At 57.7% G+C, this 24,938-nt stretch overlaps 1 protein-coding gene across 2 annotated transcripts in view; it reads right to left on the bottom strand.

The window, feature by feature from the left end:
- Positions 1 to 21,111: 21,111 nt before the first annotated feature.
- The window catches only part of SCARB1 (scavenger receptor class B member 1), a 54,128-nt gene continuing 50,301 nt past the window's right edge, over positions 21,112 to 24,938 (bottom strand). Inside the window, exon 12 of one of the 2 annotated variants that reach the window (XM_053928247.1) lies at positions 21,112 to 22,070. In XM_053928247.1, the coding sequence (XP_053784222.1) occupies positions 21,948 to 22,070 (123 nt within the window). In that variant the 3' untranslated portion in view covers positions 21,112 to 21,947. The remainder of the gene's footprint in view (positions 22,071 to 24,938) is intronic. The other variant, XM_053928246.1, reaches the window with a different exon arrangement.

Genomic DNA, 24,938 nt, shown 5'->3' with positions numbered 1-24,938 from the left:
GTTACAGCACCTGAGCCTCTCCCTCCCTAATACGTGGGATTTTCACAAAAGGTATTGTGGTGGTTCTTTTGACAAGTCCTGACCGGGCCCCAGGCGCCCAGACACTGGATTTAACGTGACTCTGGGTGTGTCTGTGCCGGGGATTCTGGATGAGACTCACGTTTGGGTCAGTTGACTGGGTGAAGCAGACCGCTCTCCCCCGGACTCCTCCCACCCCCGCCCCCACCTGGGGCGGACCTCAGCCAATCAGTCCAAAGCCTAAATGGAACAGCAGGGTCAGTAAAGGAAAATGTACCCTCTCTGCCTGACCTCGAGCTGGGACTCGGCCTTCCCTGCCTGTGAACTCAGACGCAGACCGGAACTTACGCTACTGGCTTCGCTGGGCTTGCAAATGGCAGAGTGTGGGACCGTGTGAGCCAGCTCCCTATGACAAACCTCTTTCTCAGTACATGGAGGTGACACAGGCTTAGAAATAGGTTTCCTATCCATCCGTGTCTCTGGGGAGCCCAGATTAACACAAGGCAGAGAGATGAACTGTCTTCCAGAAGCTTCTACCCTCTACTTGGCAAAAACAAAAACCAAGCAAATGCAGAGAGGGCTGGACGCTGTCTTGGCCCCAGGGGAAGGGACAATGACAGGGTGAGCTGTCGTGAATGAGCGTATCAGCGAAGAACCCTGACTCAAGGAGCAAGACCGAACCACAGGTGCGAGAACTGCTAAGAGGGTAGATCTTAAAAGTTCTCATCAGCAAATACAGAAACTAGCTAAATAACCTGTAACTCGGTGAGGTGATGGGAGTTAACCGAACTTACTGTGGTCATCATTTCTCAATGATGTGCACAGGGAGGGGTGGGGGCCAAAAAGAGGTCTACAGTTGTGAGTGTGTGCAACCCAGCTCATTCTTGCATCGTTGTTTATTAATTACTGTGTCCGTGTCCAATGAACAACTGTAAGCCTACTTTTGCCCCACCCTGCCTATCAAACCAGCACCTGAAGTTAATACAAAGTTATACAATGTCTCAGGAGAACTGGGGGGCAGGGAAAGATCAGAAAGCGGAAACCCGCCACGGTGATGCCCAGCTCAGGGGTGTCTGAAGGATGAAGGGCTGATGCCCGCATTCGGGGCAGTGGGCGTGTGCGGCCCAGCACCCAGCAGTGATCTGCGGGGGCAGCCCTGGGCACTCAGGATCCTGCCTCTGGCGTTGTCCAGGGCATTCCGTAACCACAGCAAGGAACGGGTGGGCACTCTCTGCCTGCCAGGCACCGCTCTGGATGCTGGGCACACGGCGAGCGATAAGAGATGCCTGGGCCCCGCCTTCTGAGACCAGACCCGCTCCCTCGAGAGGTGCCAGCATGGGGGTGTGGGAGCCAGGCCGGACAGCTTTAAGGTGCAGCAGCAGGCGTGGAGCCCCCACGGGGGCGGTGACAGGGCTGAGGTGGGGGAGGGTGATGGACCCGGGAGACAGAGAGTGCGTGGGACTCGGTAATCTGCATCCCCAGGAGGGAGAAGAAAGACACTAACCCCCATGATATCTCAGCAGAACTGCTCTTGTGAGTAAATAGTAAGGGTCACATAGTGCGTTTTTTTCCTCTGCTCCCTCCCCACCAGAAGTTGGGCATGGCCATGTGACCTGCCTGGACCAATGAGAGGCGAGCAGCAGTGATAGAAGCTGCTTCTCAGGTCCAGCACAACCTGTCCCCCGCCCAGTGATGCCCACATTGGGGACAAGGCGCCCCTTTGTCTGGGTCCCGGAGGTGGGCCTGTGGGGCAGAGCACCCAGCCTGCCCACCTTGGACATGCAGTGCGAGTGAGACAGGAACTCGTTCCGGCTGCTGTAAGCCATGAGAGTTGGGGGTCATTTGTTACTGCAGCATAACCGAGCGGGCACTGACCAATGCACCTCCACTTCACAGCAGACGGAACAAGCCTGGACGGGTCACGCAGCGTACCCAGAGTCAAATGCAGAGGCACGGCCCGGGCCCAAAGCCAGGTCTGCCCATTGCTGCGACCTTCCTGGAGGCAGGGTGTCTCCATTCTGAGCAAACGCAGCCAAGCCCCTCGCTGCTGACCCCTTCAATTAAAGCCAATTTCAAGGTCTCCTGGTTTCTAAATGAACAGCCCTGATCGTGTTGGCTAAGGGCCCTGTCTGCTCCGGCTGCTCATTTCATCAGAAGCTGCCAACAAGACAAATGGCCCCGTGACTGATCTTCCACCACTGAGCACCTCGAAGCAAGCGGCAGGCAGCACAGATGCCGGGAGCAAATCACATCTGATCTTCCAAGAGTGGGTGGAGACCCCACGAGGAACGTCGGAGGTGGGGCAGGCTGAGGCCCCCAGCACTGCCTCGAGGCCCCCGAGGTCTGGGGGAGCACTGCTGGGGTGTTCTCTGCCCAGCACCCAGTTACCCTCTTAGGGTTTAACAACAGCACCCTTCCTTCGGGGAGCCACTCCTCCTTCACTCTCGGGTGGTTCAGGTGGGGTCATCACTTCCCCCCGGCCAGCTACAGGGAGTGGGCGTGTGACCTAGCCCAGCCAATCACGGCCCCATGTCCTATCACTGCCCGTGATTAATTCAGGCTGGGTAGTACCCCAGGGCGACAGGATCCACTTCTCAGCCTTGTGTTGAAACTCTGGGAAAACAGGTTGTTTACAGAAGCAATGTCTTTTTCATCCTGCTATCTCTAGCTTCTAGCACATTTACAGGCACATAGTAGGAGCTCGAAAAAATGGTGCTGAATGAATGAATAAGCAAGCCGGACTTGAGAGAGCAGGGTGCTTCTCTGGGCTCAGCCACATTAACTCTGCAACATCCAGAAGCTCCCTTCACGTCTCTGGGCCTCAGTCTCCTGCCTACAGAAGGGGAGTCATACCAGCTGCTTGTATCAGTCAGCTACTGCCGACAGCATGCTGCGTAAGAAATGGCCTCAGTGGCACAAGAGAGCAATCATGCATGAGCACGTCTACATCTGCCAGCTGGCCGATCCACCTGTCTCCCATCCTCCTTGGCTCAGCAGGCTCACCCGGGGCAAGTCCGTCTCTCTCAAACAGCAAAGGTGCAGAAAAGTACAAGGTCTCCCAAGGGCTACGGACAGAACGACGGACTGACCTCACTTGCACTTGATTCTTTTGACCAGAGCAAGTCCCCTGGCCATACCCTAAGTCACGGGAAGACGTGCCAAGTGCCAGCTGCAGGGAGGGTGAAGGCGGAGGCGATGGTGCCTGCTCCCACCAGGTGTGACTGTCTTCGTTTGCTTGAGTCCTCATTCAGTGTCTGCTTCGCCGCAGACCAGAGCCCCCCCAGCCCGTGGCCCCCTGTCTGCTCCACTGCCGACGGTGTCTCCAAGGCCTGTGACACAGCAAGTGCCCCACAGGTATGTCGAGAGACTGAGAAACTGCATCCAGCCTCCCTGCCCTGTCGTAAGGGTGAATCCCAGTCCCCTGGAGTGGTGGAAGCCCGAGAGCCACAGCCCTGACCCCACTCTGGCCCTGAGTCTCTTGGGGCTGGGGGGCCATCCCTTCTCTGTCCTGATAAACAGCAGAGCCAGAGGTCCAACGTGGGCGGGGGCATCACATCTAGGGACTGGTCTGCTGCCCTTGGCCAGCCTGGGCTTGGCTGCTTCTCCCAGACATCTGACCCAGTCGCCCGGGAGAGGTGCCACCACTGGGCTCCAACCCGACCCCTTGGATCAGGACGTTCGGGTTCAGCTCCGTGCCAAGCACAGAGATCTCTCTGGGGTAAGAAGAAAGGGGCCCAAAGGCCCCAGGGGAGAGGGACAGCCTGCTGAGGCCTGTGCCTGGCCCCGAGTCCCTCAGGCCTCAGCCCTGCCCCAGCCTGTCTGCCCCTCCTGGGGGGGCTGCCCCCCATACCACCCCCTGCCTTGTATTGTCTGGCCCTCAGCACAGCCATCCTTCTGGGTGGGCCGCCCCCACCCCCAGCCTGGCACACAGGAAACCGCTCCCAGCTGCTCCGTGCTGCACACTTCAGCACAAAACCTTCCCCTCTCCACGCCCGGCTGAAAGAACCAAATGTTCCCCTGTTATGCAAGCTCCCTGCTCTCTTCCTACAGTCTGCCCGGGTTGAGCAGCTCCTCTGGGAGGCCTTGGGGCCAGGGTGCGGGGTGTCTGTGCAGGAAGCCGCTCCCCCCGCCTGCCCTGCCCGCCACAGGGGTGGGGACGTGGGTCAGCACCTGTCCCTACACACCCACTCACCATCCCAGGGCCTGCCCAGGGCAGGTCAGCTCGGGTCCACTCAGGGGAGAGGAGCGATCACTCAGCCTTGAGTTGGCCACCAGGCTGCCACCCTAGTGGGACAGAGCAGGGGCCGGGGCCAGACCCTCAGACGGGGCCTCCGCTGGACACGGCAATTGGGTGCTCTGTGCCAGCACGGCCTAAACACCCTGTCACCCCTTCCTCACAGTCTGTGAAGAGATGCTGATATCACCCCCGATCACAGGGCATGGAGCCCAGGCTTGGAACGGGGACCCCACTGAGAGCTTTGAACAAGGAAGCCGCGGAGCGCAGACCCAGACCAGCCACGGCACCCCAGGGTGTGCTGCTCTGTCAAACCCGTGGGTCAGCGTCTGCGTTCCAGACGGCTTCCCCGCTCCGCCGGAGCCATGCCACCCACCACCCAGCAACCCTGCTTTCGGGTGGGAACCCAGAATGAAGGGATGGAGGCCCGGGACGAAGGAACCGAAAGCAGCATCGGAAGGGGCGTCTGCACCCCTGTGTTCGCAGCTGCACTCCTCACAGCGGCCGACAGGTGGGCCGGCCCCGTGTCCATCGACAGCTTGCGGTCCATCCGCATGATGAGCATCATCCAGCCTTGTGAAGGGAGGGGTTCCGACTCCTGCTGCAGCCCGGATGGGCCTGGAGGACGTTAGGCCGAGGACAGAAGCCGGATGCGAAAGGACAGAACCGCACGGTCCCACTGGCAGGAGACGCCCCACTCACAGGCGGGAAGTGGACGGCGGTGCCAGGGTGGGAGGAGGTGGGGCTGAGTGTCGGGGGGGAGGAGCTCCGGAGATGTGTTTCCCAGCTGCCTAAGCATACGGAGCACCAGGGACCTGCGCCGAAAGTGGGTAAGGGGGTGAATTTTGTGTTCCGTGTTTTCTGCCCCCCACCACACACATCACCTCCATCACCGTCAGAACTGCTGTATGTGGGTAGTACTGTCTACACGCCCCCTATACCGTTGTGAGAATATTAGACCCGCTCGCAGACTCGCCGGTGGCCCCAGCGCCCGGCACCCACGCCCTTCACTAGGTGGCTATGCAGCCCCCTCGCTGGCCTCGGGACTGGCTTCCAAAACAGATGACCAGCGCGCTGGTTCCACACGGGGCCTCGGGAGGCTGGCAGGTCTGCGCTGCCCCTCCTGCCCCGTCGCCACTGCCGGCCGGGGGACTGGCGTGTGGCACAGAGCAGAACTCCCCCAGCCACGCCAGCTGGGGGTGCCCTGGAGCAGCCAGCAGGCTGCACATGCGGGCCACCCTCTGGGACAGGAGAGCCCCAGGCAAGCCCGGCCTCAGTCGCCGGCTGGAGGACTCATGGGGCAAAGAAGGGCTCGCTGCTATAGGTCACCAACATTTGGAGCATCCGTGGGGCCGCGTTATTTTGCCGATAGATGAAAACTGACACAAACTCACTCATGTGCGTAGCTGCTCCAGTGCCTGCGTGCAAAGCGCTACTCTGTGTCCAGGGCCTTAGCTGCTGGCAGGACCCTCCTGGTGCCCACAGTTCGGGGAGGCACCAGACTAGGAGCCAGAGCTGATGACGCTGTGATCAAAGGCTGTAAAAGGCTTCATGCATGGGCTGGGGCAGAAGCCCAAGGGAAGGGCACATGTCCAAGGCGTGCCAAGTCAGGGAGGCTTCCTGGAGGAGGAGCTGCTGGACTGAAAGCCTGAAGGAGCACGAGGCAGCCCGGGAGGGGCGTGTGCAGCAGCAGGGGATGCATCTCAGGCGGAAGGAACTATGTAGAGGACCAGCTGTGGGGACGGGGCCAGGCTGCTTGAAGGACCACATGGACACTGGGAAGTTGCGCCAGCCCGTTTTGGAGTCGGGCCTTTTCCTGAGGGCCCACGGGATTGCAGGCACTGGATCAGACGTGTACTTGAGAAGGATCAGGCGAGGCAGTGGTGTGGAAGAGACGGCCGCCGAGTGTGCACATCTGCGCAGCCGTGAGGGCCGCCCGGAGAGTTGGCGGTCCCTGTGTCAAGGTGTACAGGGACGTCCCCAGACCATCAGGAGCCACAGTGGCCAGCCGTCTCAGCTGCCCTCCCCACACTGGCTCCTCTCTGGTAGTGAGGCAGAAACCGAGGTTGTCCTGGGGCCCACCGCTCCAACATCGTGCGGACGCCCCAGGGACCCGTGGGGTGGCAGAAAGGAGGACCTCTGCCAAATGTCTGCCTTCTCCCCACCCAGTCAGCTGGCCGGCACCAGCTGCGAAGCCACCCTGTCCAGCAGGAGCCGGGGCTTCCCCCAGGACGCCCTCCCCCTTGCACATCCATGGAGAGTGAGTGTGCGGACTAGGGGTGGGCGCTGACCGAGGGTCGCCGGAACCCCCCACCCACCCCACGCAAAGGTGGCCCCTGGCCCCGCAGCCGGCACCCCAGCACCCTGCCCTGTGGGCTCCCCGACACCGGCAAGACCCCACCCCCGTCCAACAGCACCACCCCCTGGCATCCATCACGCCAGCGAAGAGAAAGGCAGACACGACCGTATCACCGTCCCGGGATTAATGTCCCCGCTGTGAAAACAAACGTCACGTCTTCCCGCCAACATTTATTTTTGATAAATGCTGTGACTTTGCCTTGACATTTCGGAAGCAGCGGGAGGCCATTACCCGGTGACAATGTTCTATTCCACTGACATTATCTCTTAATTATAATATGCAAGTAATGCTGAAAAAAAGAGGCCCATAAATAGCTCATTTGGAGTTGCCGTGCTCGGCCCTCTCGGGACACGCTGAGCGGCTTCACTCAGCCCTGGCAAACGAGGGAAGACAAATGGGCATCTGCAGGCCCGCCCGCGTCCTGCCTCTCCGCTGGCACAGTGCACGGTGCAGGAGGTGGCAGGGAGGCGAGGGTCTCGGGGCGTCCCCCGGGCTCCCCAGGCCCCTCTCCTCCACCACCATCCCACGGAACAGAGGCCCCCCGCCCCCACTGCCGGTGAACAGCCGCCAGCCTCAGGCCTGTGCCGTGGTTTGCTGGGTCGCGCAGAGGGGACGGGGAGGGGTTTTTTTCCCAGGAAATTAATTCCATCCGGGGGCAGGGAGGTTGAGAGAAGAGCTCCTGGAGGAAATCCCACTCTGCCACTCCTCTGGGTCCTTAAGGGCGGAAGACGCATTCACCAAAGGTCAAAGGGAGGGGTGTCCTGGTTTCCGGGAGGGCGTCCTCAGGGACAGGGCAACAGCGGCTTTGGAACCAGGTTGGCGGGGGAAATGTGGACACTGCCTTAGACACGGGGGACAACGGAAGAGGTTTCAGAGACTCACAGAACAACCAACAGTCTCCCCCTCTCAACCTGCTTGGCTGCCCACTGCTCAGCATGGCTTCTGCTGGGCTGGGGACAATAGGGTGGGGCACACAGGGCCGGCAGGCCCCCAGGCTGTGCCCCACACCCTCCACCCAGCCCTGCACCAGCTTCGAGAAGTCCATTCCGAGAGGTCAGGCTCAGTGCGGGGTGGCGGGCTCCAGCCACCCCCGGACAGGGCGGCACTGAGGGAGCGAGGCTGGTCAGGAAGTGACAGAGTGTCTGCCCCTTCTCAGAGTGGCGACCGCCTCCGGGAGGACAGCTGCCAGCAGGTGTGAGGGGCCAGTTGTGGCCCTGATCTTTGGATTTTGAAAAAGTAGCTAAAATGCACATTTTTATGTGAAATCCCTTGATTTTTAAATATTGGCCACTAATTTGGGGCTTTTCCCCGGATTAAACGCTGGGTAAGCCAGAGTCAGCAGGCCTGCAGGTTGCACCCTCCGGTCTGGCCCAAGGCCACTGCTTTCCCCAGGAGATGACCCCACACAGACCTGGAGTTACCCCAGAACCTGCCCTGCCCTGGGAGCGTGGCCAGAGATAAGAAACCATGCTGGCTCCCTGACAGTGGGCCCCAGGGGACAGACACCTGAAGTTCACTGCCCCTTCACCTGCACCTGACCCCAGGAGCTCCATGCTAAATCAGTTCTGGGCAGCCAGCCGAGTCAGGTCACCCCACCGGTGCAGAGAGGGAAAGGACGGCAGCCCGCCCCTCTGAGGGTCACCGCACACACGGAAGGAGGGACGGTGGGGTGAGCCCTCAGCAGAACCCCGCACACACCAGGCTCACAGCCCAGAGGGTGGAAATAATCAGAACCAGAATGAACTAGAAGAGAGCGTGTGATGTACTTTCCAGAAAAAGGGCGGGCCTGCAGTAGCCACACCATCTCCTTGTTCCCAGGGAAAGCAAAAGGGACCAGCATCGGGGACACACACAGACTGGGGAGCAGAAGACCTGGGTTTGCACTCTGGCGGCCTAAATATGTCACTGGGCAGCTTTGAACAGCCCACCAAACCTCTCCGAGCCTCAGTTTCCCCATCGGTAACAGGGTGAACTCCTCCTTGTAGAATCTTTGTAGGGACTGGAAGGCATCGATGGTGTGAGCACTGGGCCATAAAAAGGCACCCGGGCCCTGGCTGGGAGCTCAGTGGGTTGGAGCGTTACCCGGTAACCAAAACGTTGCAGGTTGTGTGCCTGGTCAGGGCACAGGCCTGGGTTGCAGGTTCGATCCCCGATTGGGGTGCATATGGGAGGCAATCAAGCGATGTGTCTCTCTCTCATTGATGTTTCTCTCTCTCTCTCTTTAAAAAATCAATAAATATGTCCTCATGTGAGGATTTTTTAAAAGAGCCCCATGGAAAAGGGTGAGCCTGCTCAGAAGCTCCAAGCATCCTCTTTTTACTACAGTTCCTGCTTCCTGTGTCAAAGGGGCTGGCGCCTGCTCCGGAAGCCTCCCACCTTCGGGGTTTCAGAGGTGTGCAGAGCCCTCCTGCCCAGATCCGCGAAGAGGCGTCTCGTACTGGCTCCCGGGCCACATCCACACTGGGCGCCGCCTGAGGCCTGACTCTGAGACAGACATCACCAAGGCTGGCCTGGGACAGCCTGGCCAGAACCGTTCAGGACTCCCACATTCCGCCTGCTGCCTCCTCTGAAGGTGAAGGCTCCCAGACCCTGCCTGTCTACCACGACGGGGCCTGCACTCTCACCTCTGCCTCTACCACAGTCCCAGAACCAAGTCAACAGCTCTGTTTTCCTCTCGCACTGGCCGCGGGAGGAGACAGCCACCAGGTCTCTGGAATGGAAGCTCGGTGGGTCAGGGACCAGGGTCTGTTCTGCTCGCTAGTCTGTCTCATGCCTACAGCAGGGCCTGGCAAGGCCTGGGCACTCGACATTCGCTGAGTGAATGAAGGAGACTCTCGCTTACTGAGGGCTCATGCTGAGCGAGACGCTGTGCGAGCCCCTTCAGTGCGGTGTTTCCCCGAGTCCCCACTACATTCCAGGAGGTGAGCTGTATCGGTCAGGACGGTCCAGGTTATGCTGCAGCAACAAACAGCCCCCCCCCCCCCCCCAGGTCTCAGCCGCTTAAACTAGCAAAGGCTTATTTCTGGCTCGTGCTACAAAAGTTCATGTGAGCTGTACTCCGCACAGCCCTTCTCCCGGGACCCAGAGCTGCCTGTTACCAGGGAGAGGGAAAGGACTCCGGAAGGTTCTCACCCCAGCAATTCAATGGTGCAGCCCAAGGAGTCAGTCATATAAGTGATAGATCCTCTACTCTCAGCTCATTGGCCAGAATGAATCACATGATCCCACCCATCCACTAAGGGACCAGGAAGTGGCGTCCTCCCAGGTGCCCAGAAGCTGGAAGTTGGATTGGGTGTGCACACCACTAACAGCTCCCACTTTGGCATTTTTATTGTCCCCATTGTTACAGATGAGGATGTGGAGGCTCAGAGAGGTTAGGTGACTTGCCTAAGGTCACACAGCTAGCAAGTAGCGGATCTGGTATGGATCCCCATTCTGTCTGACTCTAGAAACTAGAGTCTCAGCTGTTACCATTGATAAGCCCCAGAGTATGGTGTTTAATCCTGTTTTTGCATAAGATAAGCACATTCCGTGAATGGCTGATGTAAAGCACCCACCTACACACTTCCAGCAGGGGGCGTGGTACCGCCGATCCGTACCCTTAATTCGCACAACTCCTCGGCAAAGGACTGCTCGAAAACCGACCAAGTCCTGTCCTAGACGCCTTTCAGCGGCCCGCATAGCACTTCATTTGACTGGAATTTGTTGCCAATAATTAAAGATCAGTAGATTTCGCACTTTTGAAAACCATCTCCCTTTGAAAGTCAAACAGAAACACTGGCGGACTTGGCAACCATAGCCCGCGCCCCGCCCAGCGGCCGTGGGCCGACCCATGGGAGGACAGAGAGGCAGCCGGGCAGAGCGCGAGGGACGGTGCCATTCGCCCGGAACCGACGCACAAAACGCTGCTGTCTTTAACCTCGGGCCTAACAGCCGCACTTTCACACTTCAACATGTTTTCATCGCAGTCTTAACGGGAACGGTGTCAACTGTGCGCCTTTGAAGTGTTGAAGTGTCGCATTAGGGGAGGCAAAGCATCAGCCACCCCCGCCCACACCCACCGGCTGTCCCGCCAAACTTGCGGCTGGGCACACCTCCTCCCTCCGGCCCGCACTCCAGCCACCCTACCACTCAGCGACCAAACACGTGGCCTTGCGGGCGCGTGTACACTGCTGCCTGGCTCTGGGGGCATCTGAGCGCGCCTCTGCTGATCACACACATCACTTGAAGAAGCTAGTTTTACACACATAGGATAGCAGCCCAAGGCTGACCTGAGCAAACATGCCCATGAACTGTCTGACAGCGACACCCCCTGGTGACAAACGGTATTACAGCTCAGCGCCAAAAAAACCTAGTCAATACAGCAGGTCCTCGTTACCAATAACGTCCTTTCGGTCAGGGTCATTTTGTTGTGATGCTGATGAGACGCAGCAGGAACGTCATTCTTGTTTGTATCAATTAGCTTGTGATACAGTTGGTTTCATGATACATTCTTTCCTTTAAAGGAGCAGAACCTACTCCTGATGTTCCTCGGGATTTTCTGTACTTACACTGTGTCCTGGGTGTTAGGGTTTGTTCCCGAACTTCTCTGTGACACATTTCAGTCTTCTCTATGACTTGCAGCCTGAAGTGCATAGACGCCCTTCTTTACAATCCTCACGAGGACCTGCGACACACATGAGGCAGGGTCAGAACTCTGCAGAGGGGTCCCAGTGACTTGCCTGAGGGGCGTGGTGTACCCAGCTCCCCCCCCCCCCCCCCCCCGGGCAAACAGCTCTAGCTTCCGAACCCCACCTCTTCCCTAACTGCTGGGGCTGCCAGCGTGGAAGGAGCCACGTCCCTCACTCACACAGCTGTCTCTGCCACAGCCAGAGACCACAGAGCCAAGCAGGACCAGCGACGTCCCCTAGGGGTGTGGGTCTCTGTCCCCTAAAATGGAAGAAATTCCTGCGGCCCAGAGAAAGGCCAGATGGGGCAGGTCACGGAAACAGACGGAGTACCACAGAGACCAAGGGATGTCCCACGGTTCTGAAAAACTGCCGCAGGGCTGGTCGCTGCTTCCTGCCTGCGCACGGCGCTGTTCCAACCCATCTGCTGAGATGAGCTCCTGGGGGAGTGGAAGTCCCGTTTCGTAATGGAAGCCGAGGAGGTAAATGAGATCTGGTTTGCAGAAATGCGCATCGTGGCCAATGTTGCTCAAACATCTGTTCCTTCAAGCAGAAAACGAACAGCTCCGTCTCGGAGGCCCCCCTTCGTCCCCCACCGAGACTTCCGGGTGTTGCCAGGTTTGCTGTGGCTAAGGCCGCGCCCTGAACTCTGGAAATGCTCACGACTCCAGACTCCAGGACATGGCCCTTTGGAAAGGCAGGCCAGGCCTGAGACCCTCAGGGGCCGTCCCCTGAGACTTCGGGACATCAGAAAGCACTCCTCCCCAAAGCAGTGAACCTTAATCGACAGTCCTGGGTGGCTTCCTCTCTCTCTTCCACACTCTCCTTGGAGTCCTGTTGCGGGTTTTGCAGAGCCAAGCGCTCCTTTCAGGAATGTTTACTCTCTCTCCTCTCCGTCGCCCTCACTCTCAGCCCTCAGGAGTGAGCCTGGACGTTCCTGTGCTGGCTGCTCTCCAGAGCGGCAGGGCGCGTGTGGCGTGCAGGGTCTTGTCCTCGAGTCAGGGTTGCGTTTGGGGGAAATGAGTCTTGCAGCCTCCTTGCATCTGCCAGACGCCTCCAATTCTCCAGCTTCAGGACCTGCCTGGACCCTTGGCCAGAAATGATGCTCCTTAAAGCCGGCTCCCCTCTTGTGGTTCCAGAAGGAATGAGAAGAGGTAGGAGTCTCTGGTTGCCAGCGATGGCCTGGCTTCCCGGCAGTAACATCCGTGTGGGGTGCTGGCTGAGATCACGTGCCTGGGACCGGCTGCCGGGGTTCAAATCTGGACTCTGACACTCACCAGCCATAAAACCTTGGGATCTTCACTTCACCTCCTTGTGCCTCAGTTTCCTCATCTGTAAAATGAGGGTGAGAATAATAACAGTCCTCACCTGGGTTACGAGGAAAACGAAAGGCACGCGTGGCAAGTAGAAGTGCGTGGTGTGCGTAAATGCTGGGTGGCCATTAGAGATGCTGATTCAGGAGAGAAAGCGGGCGTGTGAGGTCCCAGCTCTGGCCTGACTGGGCCGACTGTGGCCAGCATCTGGGATTTTATATCTGCGGGGCACCTGAAGTTTGGGGCAGGACTGGGCCGGTCCCCGAAGGACCAAAGGCAGCCATCTGGGCCCTGTGTTCAGGAGAGCCCCACAGTGAGACTGAGAGCCACTCTTGAGACAGGGGTGACCATCACCCAGATGAAAAGAGTTGGGACCACTTCCTGTTACCATATCCTGTCCAGGCCAGATGCTGTTCATTACCATTTTTACAAACCCCACAACTCACACAGGTATTGTACACTTCAGGGCACTTCGATGGGTGGAAGCTGTGACCTTGTCAGATGGAAACACACAAGGCAGCACCGTGTGTGTGACCCTGGTCCGTCAGGTTTTCGTTTCTACCGTGAATATACCCAGAGCCTCAGAATATAACCGCGGCTTAGCCTGCTAGTGGCTCCGGGTGAGCGCAGGCCTTTGCACCGTGGACCCCGGCCACCCTGCCTCCCTGGTGGCCATGCCTGCAGCCAGGCCTCTCGAGGGCCCTGGGCAAGACTGGGCTCCCCCCAATACAGAGTGGGGAGGGAGAGGGAGCTGCGGAGCAGACCGAGGAAGGGAGGTACACAGAGGGGCAGCTGCACCCAGGAGGGCTCTGCGCTCTCTCCTCCTGCAACTCACATCCCATAATCCAGTGCTCTCAGATCACTGTTTCAACAGAGACTTGTTCACACACATGGGAGGAGCCAGGCACCGTGCCAGGCGCTGGGGACGCAGCAGTGACCCCACAGACGGCGCCTGCCCTGAGGGGCTTAGTGTCTAAGGACTGAGGCAGAGCACAAGCAAACAGAGATCCACGCGCAGAAGGCAGGTCCTTACGGGGCCCTGCGAGGCAAAGGCAGGGAGAAGCACCCTCCCCTAGAAGAGCCTCTTAGGAAGCAAGAAGGAAGGAGGAGCAAGGAAGGCGCCTCAGTTTTCTTACCTCCTCCCCGGCCAGGCATCTCGTAGGTGCTCCGCAGGTTCCGAGGAAAAAGCAGGGGGCAAGAAGGGTTTTACAAACATAAGCGTCTTCCGCAGGATCCCTCTGCACCCACAGCTGCCCGCAATGAGATTCCCTCACAGCCAAAGAGCGACCCCGGCCCTCCCCAACATGAAACCCTCCGTGGGCTTCTTTCCCACCATGTTTAAGATCTGAACTACGGGGCTTGCGGGCTTGGCCCCTGCCTAACTTGCCAGCCTCACCCCCCTCTCCCGCTCACTACATTCCAGCCACACCCCACTGGTTCCTGGTCTGCAGGTTGCTGCCTCAGGGCCTTTGCACCTGCTGTTCCCAGTTCCGAAAGTGCTCTTCCCCTGATTCCTTCAAATCCTTCAGGATTCGGCATAAAAGGCACTTTTTCGAGGACACTGGGAAACAGTCACTTAAGTAGCACCCCCGCCCCCAAACTCCTCTCGCCCTTTCACCTTGCTTTTCTTTCTTCCCTAGCACCCACTGCTCTCTGCAGTTATCTTACTCATTCATTCACCTATCATTGTCACCCCACTAGAATGCAAGCCCATGAGGGCGGGGACCCCTCCCGCCTTGTCTGCCACGCTGTTTCCGAGCTGGGTGACGCTGGGGCCCTATCGGATGCAAGCAGATCCCTTCTGACTGTTTCCATGGACCCCGCCTTCCCGTGTTTTCACATCTGAACCCCAGCACCTGCTGGTCTTCCTTGGATACCTGCCCTCCTGCAACACCCCTGGGCCCAAGGATCTGCGTCTCAGCGCCCCCGACCCCACCCAGAACAAGTCCTGATGTGTACACGAGTGAGCGACACATGGCTGGCACCCAGCAAACACTCTCAAATAAACGAGCAAACGAAGGAACTAGCACGCCGACCCCGACTCTGACAGCTTGACCCCCCCAGTGCCGGGCAAGCACTCTGCACACAGTAGGGATCTAATCAGTGCTCGCTGGAGGCCCAGCCCTGAGATCTTTTGTATAGTCCTTGGCCCTGAGGAGAACGCTCACACATCCATTTCTGTTCCACCTGCACGGGGGTCCCCAGAGAATCACGGAGCAGTGGCCTTTGCTCCCATGGGTGGGACACCGAGGCTCGGAGAGGGGCCAGATCCCCCAGGCCACCTGGCGACAGCAGCGGAGCCGGGGTCAGTAGGCAGGTGCCTCCTCCAAAGCCAGAGCCCCCTCGGTGCTGTGGTGAGCAAGAGCCAACATCACACGGCGGCCCTGGCTCTTATTTTACAGGTCTTATTCTTGCCCACGAGATCCTTGGAGAGGGTGAAGACCGCTTTGAAAATCTGAAGAATATTAATAAAGCGGTTCCCAGAAACATGCATAAAATAAAGTGTCTTAAGGTTACAAGTTCCTGGAGCCAGGCTGCGACCTCAGGAGACGAGCAACCCCAATTTGAGGAACGCCCTAAGAGGTCACCCGCAGCACCTGTCAGAGGGCAGGCCTCTGAACAACCTGTGTGCACAGGTCGCCCCCAGGTGGCCGAGCCAGGAATTGCACAGAAGCCCGGTGCCCAGGCCGGTGGAGAGGGATTTTCCCAGCAGCCCCCGAGACAGGACTTGATAGTCAGGATGGGGAAACGCTACCCACGTACTTAAACATGGGATGAGCTTCGTGACAGCATACATTTTAAGAGACCTTCTCGGGTTACTGCATAGAGAATGGACCGCACAGGACACGTGAGAACCGGGGGCCCGTGGGCCAGGCTGGCAGAGCCTCGGGGGGAGGGGGTAAGACGCAGCAGCATTTACCGGGACAACCCCAGAAGTGTGGGCCAGGACCCAGAGTCCCCACCCCGGAACCCATCGCGAGGAACCGCCGACTTTGAACGCCCTGCCCTCCCTGTAGGCAGGTAGTGTGGTATGAGCTTATTCCCTCCTTTTCCCAGAGGAGGAAAGCCACCCTCGTGGCTTTATTCACGGCGCACAGCGTGCCCTCGGGAAATATTTGTGGAAGGGATGACTGACTACCTGGGGGAGCGAAGGCACGCGGAGCATTGTGAGCAGCCGTCTACGTGGAGCCTATTCCAGTTTCCTGCACAACTGCAGGTACCCGGGGTTTCGGCTACTGACCCCCGGGGTTTGGGTCTACAGCTTCTAGTATTCTAGAACATTCTAGCATCAACGTGGGTACAGACGTAGTGCCCCAGAAATTCTGAGTCGGAGAAGGCTGAGTGAGCAGAAGTGATCGGGGTGGCTTCCTGGAGGAGGGGCATGCTGGTGTCAAGCCTCTGATGGTGACCAGGATGGAGTCAGAGAGAGAGAAGGGGTACCTCCCACAAGGGGTGAGCTCCTCCTCCACAGGTAGGGTGGGGAGATGGGGGGTGCAGTCCTTGAAGAGGGTGGGTCGGGCAGTCCCTGAGGAAATCTTCACACTATCAGTCACATGTGTCTTTATTTTAATGGATCCTGGAACAAATACCTCTTGTCCTCTTGTCCTCTTGGACTCATATGGTCAGATACCGCTGCCTTTCTAAGAGAATTCTTAAAAATATATATTTTATTTAGTCATTTTTAGAGAGAGGGGAAGGGAAGGAGGAAGAGCGGGAGAGAAACATCAATGTGTGGTTGCCTCTCGAGCGCCCCCTACTGGGGACCTGGCCTGCAACCCAGGCAGGTGCCCTGACTGGGAATCGAACTGGTAACCTTTTAGTTTGTAACCCATGCTCAATCCACTGAGCCACACCAGTTAGGGCTAGGAAAATTCTTTTAAGTAAAAAAAGTGAGTCGAATGAAAGGCAAATACGAAGTTAGCAGTGTCACAGTAAGTGGGGGGCTGGGGTAGAAAGTGAAGGTGCAGGGAGAAAGACTCAGAGTCAAAGGCACTCCTGAGAATTCCTCAGAACAGGGTCCTGGCAGCCCAAGCTTCCAGCACGGAGTCAGCCAGCCTTTGCCTCTCTGAGGCCCAGAGGAAGCTGCCAGCTGGGTGGAGGAGCCAAGGCGGCTTCAAAGCACAAATCACTTTAAACCCAAAAGATGCTCCAAAGCAAGATTCACAAATGAGACTTGAGCAGGGCACGCCTACCTCTCCTGGGGACACACACGCACACACAGCAAGACGCTTTACGGAGAGGGTCTTTTCTCTTTTATGAGCGGGTCGGGCTGCAAGCACAAGTTCAAAGTTTCTGTGATGAAGCTCAGACCCAGAGACGGCCCCATCCTCCCCACGGTCACCTAACTGAACTTGGGAACACTGGGCTTAGCTTCCCAAGGGGCAAGAACTCAGGAGTTTTGAGGAAATCATCCTCTAACCTGGACTTCCTGTGAGCCTCGAGCTTGCAGGTGACCCCCAGGGCAGGCCCAGGTGATGCCCCAGCCCCTTCAGGAGCCCCCACCCACCCCGCAGCAGCCAGGCGTGGGACTCCCCAGTTCTCTAGGCTCCCAAATACTGGTGTTGAGAGCTGGTGTAAAGATTGGGTAATCCTTTTGCAACCAAGTCGGTGGTTTCCACTTTGTTGCTTTCTGTACACATGTGAACAAAGGTCAAATAGGTTTGTCAGCTGACAGAGCAGTAAAAATACTTCTTGATGACAGATCGCCATCTGATTTTTGCTCATTACTCAGGAGTATAACAAGAACCGAGTGACACGGGCATCAGGGACATCGCTTATACTCCCAGCTACTTAGCTAGGTAAACAAGGCTTCTCGAACTTCTATCTCCAAAGATAAGAGTGAAATGCACGACAAGATCAGTCTCCTCCCGGCCATGAGGAACACTCACGCACAGGTACCCGAACTGGTTGACAGGGAGAGGAAGTCTCGTCCATCTCATTACGAGATACATTTCCACACAAATAAAAACTGCAAGGAGATACGACAAGTGACTACAAGCTTTAAAAACAGAACACCAAGGCACCGGCGAGTATGGGGAGCAGATGAATGATCAGATCTTGCGGGTGGGAACGCAGAACGGCACAGCTGCTGTGAAAATTGTCTGGCAGAGCCTGGAGAGGTTGAGCACATTACCATGAGACCCAGCCGTCCTGTTCCCCGGTGTTTTACTTAAGACAAAGGAAACTATGTTTCCACCAAAACCAGTACAGTCGTGTTTAAACCAGCTTTTTTTTTTTTTTTTGTAATGAGCCAACACTGTAAACATTTTAAACTCCAACACATGAAGAGCTAAAAACCCGGAGTGTATACAGGCATTCAATGGAATTCTCCTCAGCAATAAAAAGAAACAAACTATTGATAATATGCGACAACATGGATGAATCTCAAGACATTCTGCCAGGGGAAGGAAGCCGGTCTCAGAGGCCGTGTACTGGATGATTCCATAAATGCAACATTCTGGAAAAAGCAAAGCTACCTGGGTGCCGAAGGTGGGGTCTTCCTGGGGGCTTTTCCTAGAAAAGCAAAGCGGAAGGAAGTTGGGGGGATGAGGCGGTTCTGGACCTCGAGTGTGGTAGAACTACTTGTTTCTGTACATGTCTTAAAACTCCTAGACCTGGACACACACACACAACTTCTACCTGGTAGTTTAAAAATGCATATAAAAAGAAGATGCAATCCCATGAAGTTTTGCTTCTTTTTTCAACATATAACAAAATGGGGAACATACCAACATTGTTCCCTCCAGTTGGGTGCCTACAGCTGAATGACAATCCGGACCAAAAATCCCCCAAAAAACCCTTTATGGTCACAAGAAAAACAATTAAATGTCCATTTCAATGTATACGGATATCTGTGTTGCAGAGAAGTTGCAGAAGGATTAATAAGACTTGAAGGCATACATTATATAACATTTGGTTAAAATTCTAGGGGTGAGAAGGAAATATAACATGTTCAAGGGGAGGCTGCGATTTCGGGCTACAAGAGCGTGTTCGTGTAGTGCGTAAACGGCATATACTCTCATCATGTTTAGATCTCTTTGGGCCCATGAAGCGTTTGATTTTAAAACATGGACAAAGGCAGACAATAAGCGGGGAAGTTTACCCTCTGTAACTGTCTACATTTAGGATGAAAACGTTCCCACATGAACTTCAGATGCGGAGTTTCCGGAAGGCATGGAGGGCACACAGGGCAGAGGGGCAGGAACCAGCAAATTCAGGAGCCGCGAGCCCACGTCCCCGGAGGTCCTGCGCCCAAACCCATTGCCCATCTTTCGGGTCTCCACGGTGCCTCTTATGTCACCACAGGGCTTCTGGCGTCATCACAGCATCTCCAAGTAATCACAGTTCTATGACGTCACCGCAGTGCCTCTTCCATCATCGTCACACGTGACTTGTCCTGGCCTCTCTGCCGTATTATGGGACAAGTTATGTCACCACAGCAAGGGCTATGTCATCAGTATGGCGACGCATACGGAGTCTTGGGCTGTGTTTACGTCATCAAGGCAACGCTGCGTCACCAGGGTGCCGCTACACCACTAGGGCTGGCGACATCTATGTCACCAGAGGGTCACCTTTGTCATCATGGCTGGCGACGCTACGTCGTCACACGCACACTTCCTCACATGGGGACCTACCTCACCAGGGCAACGCTCACGTCGTCGCAGCCGGCACCAGCCCCGGGCAGGGCTGCACAGCGACCTCCTCCCTTAGCAGTGTTAAAATTGCCCTCGACGGCAGCGCTGGTATGAGGACGAATGCATGGAGTTTTTAAACCTTTTTTCAACCTAAAAGTTCGGGGTCTGTCTTCTGTTTTTTAAACAAATGAAGCTATTTTTGTGGGCCCCTGAACGGCCCGTGGGCCCGCGCTCGGACGAGGGGCCGGGCTTCGGGCGCGGGGCCGCGTCGGCTGGCCACCAGGGGGAGCCCGTCCTGTCCGTGCAAGAAGCGAGCAAACGTTTGGAGAAGTTTGAGTTTGTTTGAGCCAAGCTGACAATTGCTGGAAGCAATCTCAAGGACTGGAGAAAATGCTCCGGAAAAGGGCCATTTTACAGCGTATTTTATGCATCAAATCCAGAGGGGAAGACGGAGGGGGACCACGTGAAATCCTTGGGTGGCAGATTAAGGGAGCCAGAGAAAGCAAAGGGGGAGGGGGTACATCTGGGGTTGGATAAAAAGGAAAACGGAGAGACAGACCCCCCTTTCCCGCGGGTGGGCGCTGGGCAGTGCATTAGCGCTCACAGCGCACGCAGATGGTATTTGGACCAGATAACCTTGAGGGGCTCCTGCGGCGGGAGACTGTGCCTGGGGCGGGGTGGGGCGCGTCTAGAAAAGATCACTCTGACATTTTTCAAAGGTACGTTATTTTAGATGCGAAAGCACAACAGTCTCCCTGCGGGTAAAGATTGACCTTTGTCAGGGAAGGTTCCCGCCCAGGACGCACCTGCCTGCCGTGACCTGCTTTCGGCCGGTGCGGGCCTGCCCTGAGCTTGCCCAAGTTGTCTGCGGCCCTCTTTCGTCCGCAGTCCCGACGCCAGCAGTGGTATCAGGAGGCCGCTGCCACAGGGTTGCTGGGCCGTGTTGGTGAGGCTCAAACGCCGCCTCCCCAGTGACCCCAAGTCCTGAGAGAAACTGGTCCAACTATGTCGGGGTCCCTGACACATCCCCACTCCTGGCACAGGGCCCAGCGTGGCGCAGGAAAGGAAGGAAGAAGAATGTGGCGTGCGTTTGCAATAGGGGAGAACTGGAGACCGAGGCCATTCCATGAGAGGGCGTGTGTGAGCGGCTGTGTCTCAGAGGCAGTGCAGCCAGTACCCAGAAAGAGGTGACTCGTGGAGGAGCCAGGAACAATGTCCAAGACAGGAACAGGCGAACAGTGTCCATGTGGATAGAAAAAGATGAGGGCGATTAATCATCATAGATCTTAACAGCGGTGGCCAGCTCGCATCGCCTCTCCCATGTACCAGCTCTGCTCTAGTCCCTGATGTACTTGTCCATGAACTCTGTCTCACTGTGCCACACTAGCAGGTGGGTGCTGTTACTTCCCCTTTCAGGTGGAGGAACCGAGGCACCGAGCAGTCAGGTGAGTTGCCTAAAATCACAGAACTAGTAAGAGGCAGAGGTTAGATTCAGGCCCACGCCCACAGGCTCCCATCCACTTTCTTAACCGCTTCTTTTCTGCCATTTATGTAACAAGAGAAGCAGGAGCCCAGAATGACACGGCACAGGCCCCTCGATTAGAATATAAACACACAGAAAACAGAGCCCAGCAGGTTCCACGCCAAAGTGTCGAAGTACCCGAGTTGTGGTCAGAATGCTCTTGGGTCGCACACTTTCTAAACCAGAACTGCGTGACACACACGCTAGGTTGAAACTGTGAAACAGAGAGGCCAGTCAGCTGCCCAGCCCGTGAGAGACTCGTGGCAGCTTCCAGAAAGAAGCTATTGACTCCAAAGAGCCCAACACAGGAAGCTGCCCCCCGCCCACCCCTACCACCAAATAGGCTGCCCCAGAATCGAGTGCTTGCTTTTTAAAAAGGTTTATTACTTCCATAGTGAATTATTTTTAAAAGATGATAAAACTCATTTTTCTTCCAGTAGAAAAGAGACAGAGGCTTGCCCCAGAGATGAGAAGCTGCAGGTGGACAGGTCTCCCACCTGACCAGACCTCTGGGCTGGTGGGGCCCAGACACCCCCGCCTCTGGCCCAGCACCTCAAAGAGGAGGGCCCTTGGTGGGGGCTGCTCGGGGCAGAGCCTCCCGCCACCCCAGCCAGGGAGTGGCCGGCTCAATATACAGGTCGATGTCAGTTTGGCTGCAGGGAAGGGGCCCCAGAGTCCTTCAAGGGTTGGGGAGACAGCCAGGGCAGCCTCACAGGCGTCTCTCCCTCACACTGGGGTCTGAGGCCCATTGAAAGGGCTGTGCCCCAGCCCGGGTGGCTGCAGAGAGGCCAAAGCTCTGGGTCCGGCTGGGCCCTGAGCCCACAGCCCCTGCCCACTGGCTTTGGCACAAGAAGCCGGAGCTCCCGGGCTGGCTTTCTGCCCCTCCCCATGAAGCTCTGTCCTGCTGGGCGAGCCCCCACACGGGGGCTGCAGTGTTTCCAGACTGATGGAGTGGCCAGCGGGGAGAGATGGCCCCGTGGCTGAACGGGCTCGCCCCAGAGAGCGGACCCGTGCTCACAGGCCTGTGGGTGCCTTGGAGAGAAGGTTCCGGAACAGTCCCTGTTGGTGAGCCTCTTTCCTTGATTCCCCTCGGCAGCATCTCCATCCCTGAGTGTTTGTATACACCTGCGCACGCATGTGCTTACACGTGCTGGGGGTGTGTGCAGTGTGCGGACGCGCGTGTAAGGCAACTGGGAGGCTCAGGCTCTGGTGGGACAGGCTGGCTGTCTGCTGAGGGAATCCTGCAGAAGCGGGGTGTAGGGGCTGGGGAGCCGGTCCGGCGGAGCGGCAGGGCTGGGCTGGCTCTTGGCATCCTCGGGACCCTGCGGAGAAAGGGGTGCTGGGTCACCACGCCGGCCTCCCCAACCCCAGCCCCGCCCTGCTTCCTGCTTCCTGCTCCCACGTCCTCCGGAAAGCCCCTGACTCTCCCCATCTCTCTAGCTCGAGAGGAGAAAAGCCAGAGTGACCTCCAGACCCCCGCAGGGCAGCTCCAGAGGGGCTCGCCTCTCACCGACGCCATCTCGCCCTGCCCTCATCTTATTTTAGAGATGGGGAAACTGAGGCCAAAGAGACCTGCCTAACCCCACAAGAAGGGCGGAGCAAGGCGCGGGGCTTAGGCGCAATGCTGCCAGCACAGCGCGACTGGGAACCCCCTGGACGCGCGTCAAGAGGAGAGAGCGTTTCTAAAATAGTCAGAAGACGGTCCTTGACCCAGCCAGCCATCCCAGACAGAACACCGTGGTGAGGGAGGCCAGCCGCAGAGTGACACCCATGCGGTGACACCAGCCACTGAGACAGGCTGGAACAGGACAAAAGACGGACCTTCCCGTCACCGTTAGAAGTGTTAGCAGTGCCCCCGAGCCAGGGTGAGAGGCGACTCAGGTGTTCTAATTTACCTAGTTTACATTTAGAAAAAAAATTTTTTCTCAACGTAAAAGAAATTAAAGATAAGAATTGGGGGCAACTCTTCATCCCCTAAGCCCACTGCCCTCCTTCCCCTGAAGAATGCAGAGGCCTCCTGGCCCACGGCTGTGCTCGGAAGCAAACCTCTAAATGCCCCGCCCCCCCGGTGCCTCTTCACAAGGGCCCCTGCACCCCGCCGTGGGCGGGACAGAGGGAGGTTAGGACCCAAGCCCACCTCTGGGATGGATCCCAGGCTTCCTGCATGGAAGCCACATTCAGCCGGGGCAGGGAGGGAGGGCGTGGCCACGTACCGCCCCGCAGAGGCAGCACGGGACACCCGGGGGGTGGCCAGCATCTCAGTCCCGTGGGCCCGAAGAGCCTCGACTTGAGAAAGCCTCTCTCAGAAGTAAAAAGGGGGCACTGTTTCCCCAAGCAGCCCACTCACAAACCCTCAGGGAGCACGACGTGAAGTGGGCTCTTCCTCCTGCCCCCTTCCGCTTGTGTTGCGGGGGGGAACCGGGCTGGGAACGGGACAGAGGCAAAGGGGCCGGTAAGCAAGGAGCAGGAGCCTGTGCCAAGGGCTGTCTGGGCTGCTGCGGCCCAAGGGTCCGCACCGGAGGGGTCGCAGGCAGGCTGGGCTGCGCTGTCTGCCCCCAGCCCCCCACCTGGAGCCGCTGCGTCCACCCAGACCCGCTGTCCTTTGCTCATTCGCGTAAAACGGCTCCTCTGGGCCAGTGAGGGCGCACTTCCTGGCTTCTCCCAAACAAGGCGGCCCGCACGGGCCACCCCCACACCCAGGTGCAGGGCCTCCCCAGCGACCAGCCAGTACTCAAAGCTGCCCTGCAGAGACTCTAGGTCTCCCAAAGCACTGGCCACTTCCAGGTGCCTGCCCCCCAAAACCAAAGCCCCAAGTGCACGTGACTGGGGGCACTGGGCATCATCTACAAGGAGGCTGAGCTGCCTTCCAGAAGCGGGGCAGTAAAGTCTCTGCAAGTCAAAAACTTCCCCCAGGAACTTGGAATTGGGTTCTGTGGGCCAAAGAAAGAGAAAGCCCCAGATGGGATTTACTGGGGGGGGCGGGGGGCTGGCAGATACCCTGGCTCTGTCCAGGGGGCGCAGCATGAGGCTCTGGCCTCACAGCCTCCAGCTCCACCTGCGGTAAAGTCAGCAGCCCCCCTACCTCAGCCTGATGCCGCCGCCCCTGCACCCCAAGAACACTAAGCAAGTTCCTGCAGGAGAGAATCGTGGCGGGAAGGGGTCAGGGGTGCCACTGAAGCCAAACTGCCCACAGCGAGGTGTCCCAGAGGACTCCTTGGGAGAGGAAGGATGAGGGTGGGGGTGTTGCGTCTCTGGCTAGGGTGTGGTTGAGCCCCGCCCTCTTATTCCCAGATTGCAAGAGGAGCCCCCAGCGGGGGGTTGGGGGGCACAGCCATCCCTCCTCCTTCCCCCTTGCCTCCCTTGGTCCCCTTGCTCCCCCGACCCCTTGCACGGTCTGCAGCCCCTGCCAACACAAACGCCCCGCGCCCGCCACTTGGCAGCTTCTATTTCATTTTTTCCTCCAGCCCTGGCAGACCAGCGCCCTGGAGGCAGCCAGCTGGCCCTGAAGACCAGGGTGTTGCCTCCCCCAGCTCCATGCTCCGCTCTCCTGAGACCTCAGACCCGGTGGCCCGCGGCCCAGGAAGAGGGCTCCCCATAGCGCTGGCCGCTGCTCCCCTGCCAGGGTGCCAGGTAAAACCGGGGCGCCCAGCTCGGTTTCATGTCCAGGTTCACACTGCAGAGCAGGCTCTCGGGGTGAGTGCGTCTGGTTAACTGCACGGGACACACTTGTCCTGAAAACCACCGTTGACCTGAAGTTCGGATTTAACTGGGCAACTGCTCGTGGCTGTTTCTTCATTTCTCTGTGTGTATTTCACTATTTGCTCAGTCTGGCGGTCCTACCCTCAGGCGAAGTCCTGGGCATTTGGCTGGTGCTCCGGTGAGGCCCAAAGTCCTTCTGCTTGGCCAGCGCCCCCAGCCTCATGCAGACAGTCCCCTCTGCATCAGCCTCACCTCAGGGGTCCCTGGAAACGCAGGCTCCCGGGACCCTTCTGGATTCTATTCCAGGAGGTCTAGATGGAGCTGCATGATTAGCAAACCTCCCCAGAGGAGGTGATACCTCCGGAGCCGGGAGAAGCAGCTGGCCTACACCCCCGACCCTGCAGCCTTGCAGGTCAGACACCAGCCCCCAAGGACACTGGGCGTCCTGGAAGGAAGAAGCTGCCTTGTGAACAAAAGCTACAAATAGGTGT

This window comes from Desmodus rotundus, chromosome 7 (assembly GCF_022682495.2).
Source record: "Desmodus rotundus isolate HL8 chromosome 7, HLdesRot8A.1, whole genome shotgun sequence".
Lineage (NCBI taxonomy): Eukaryota > Metazoa > Chordata > Mammalia > Chiroptera > Phyllostomidae > Desmodus > Desmodus rotundus.
The sequence above is the reverse complement of the archived record's forward strand: the minus strand, read 5'-3'. Positions and strand labels throughout refer to the sequence as shown.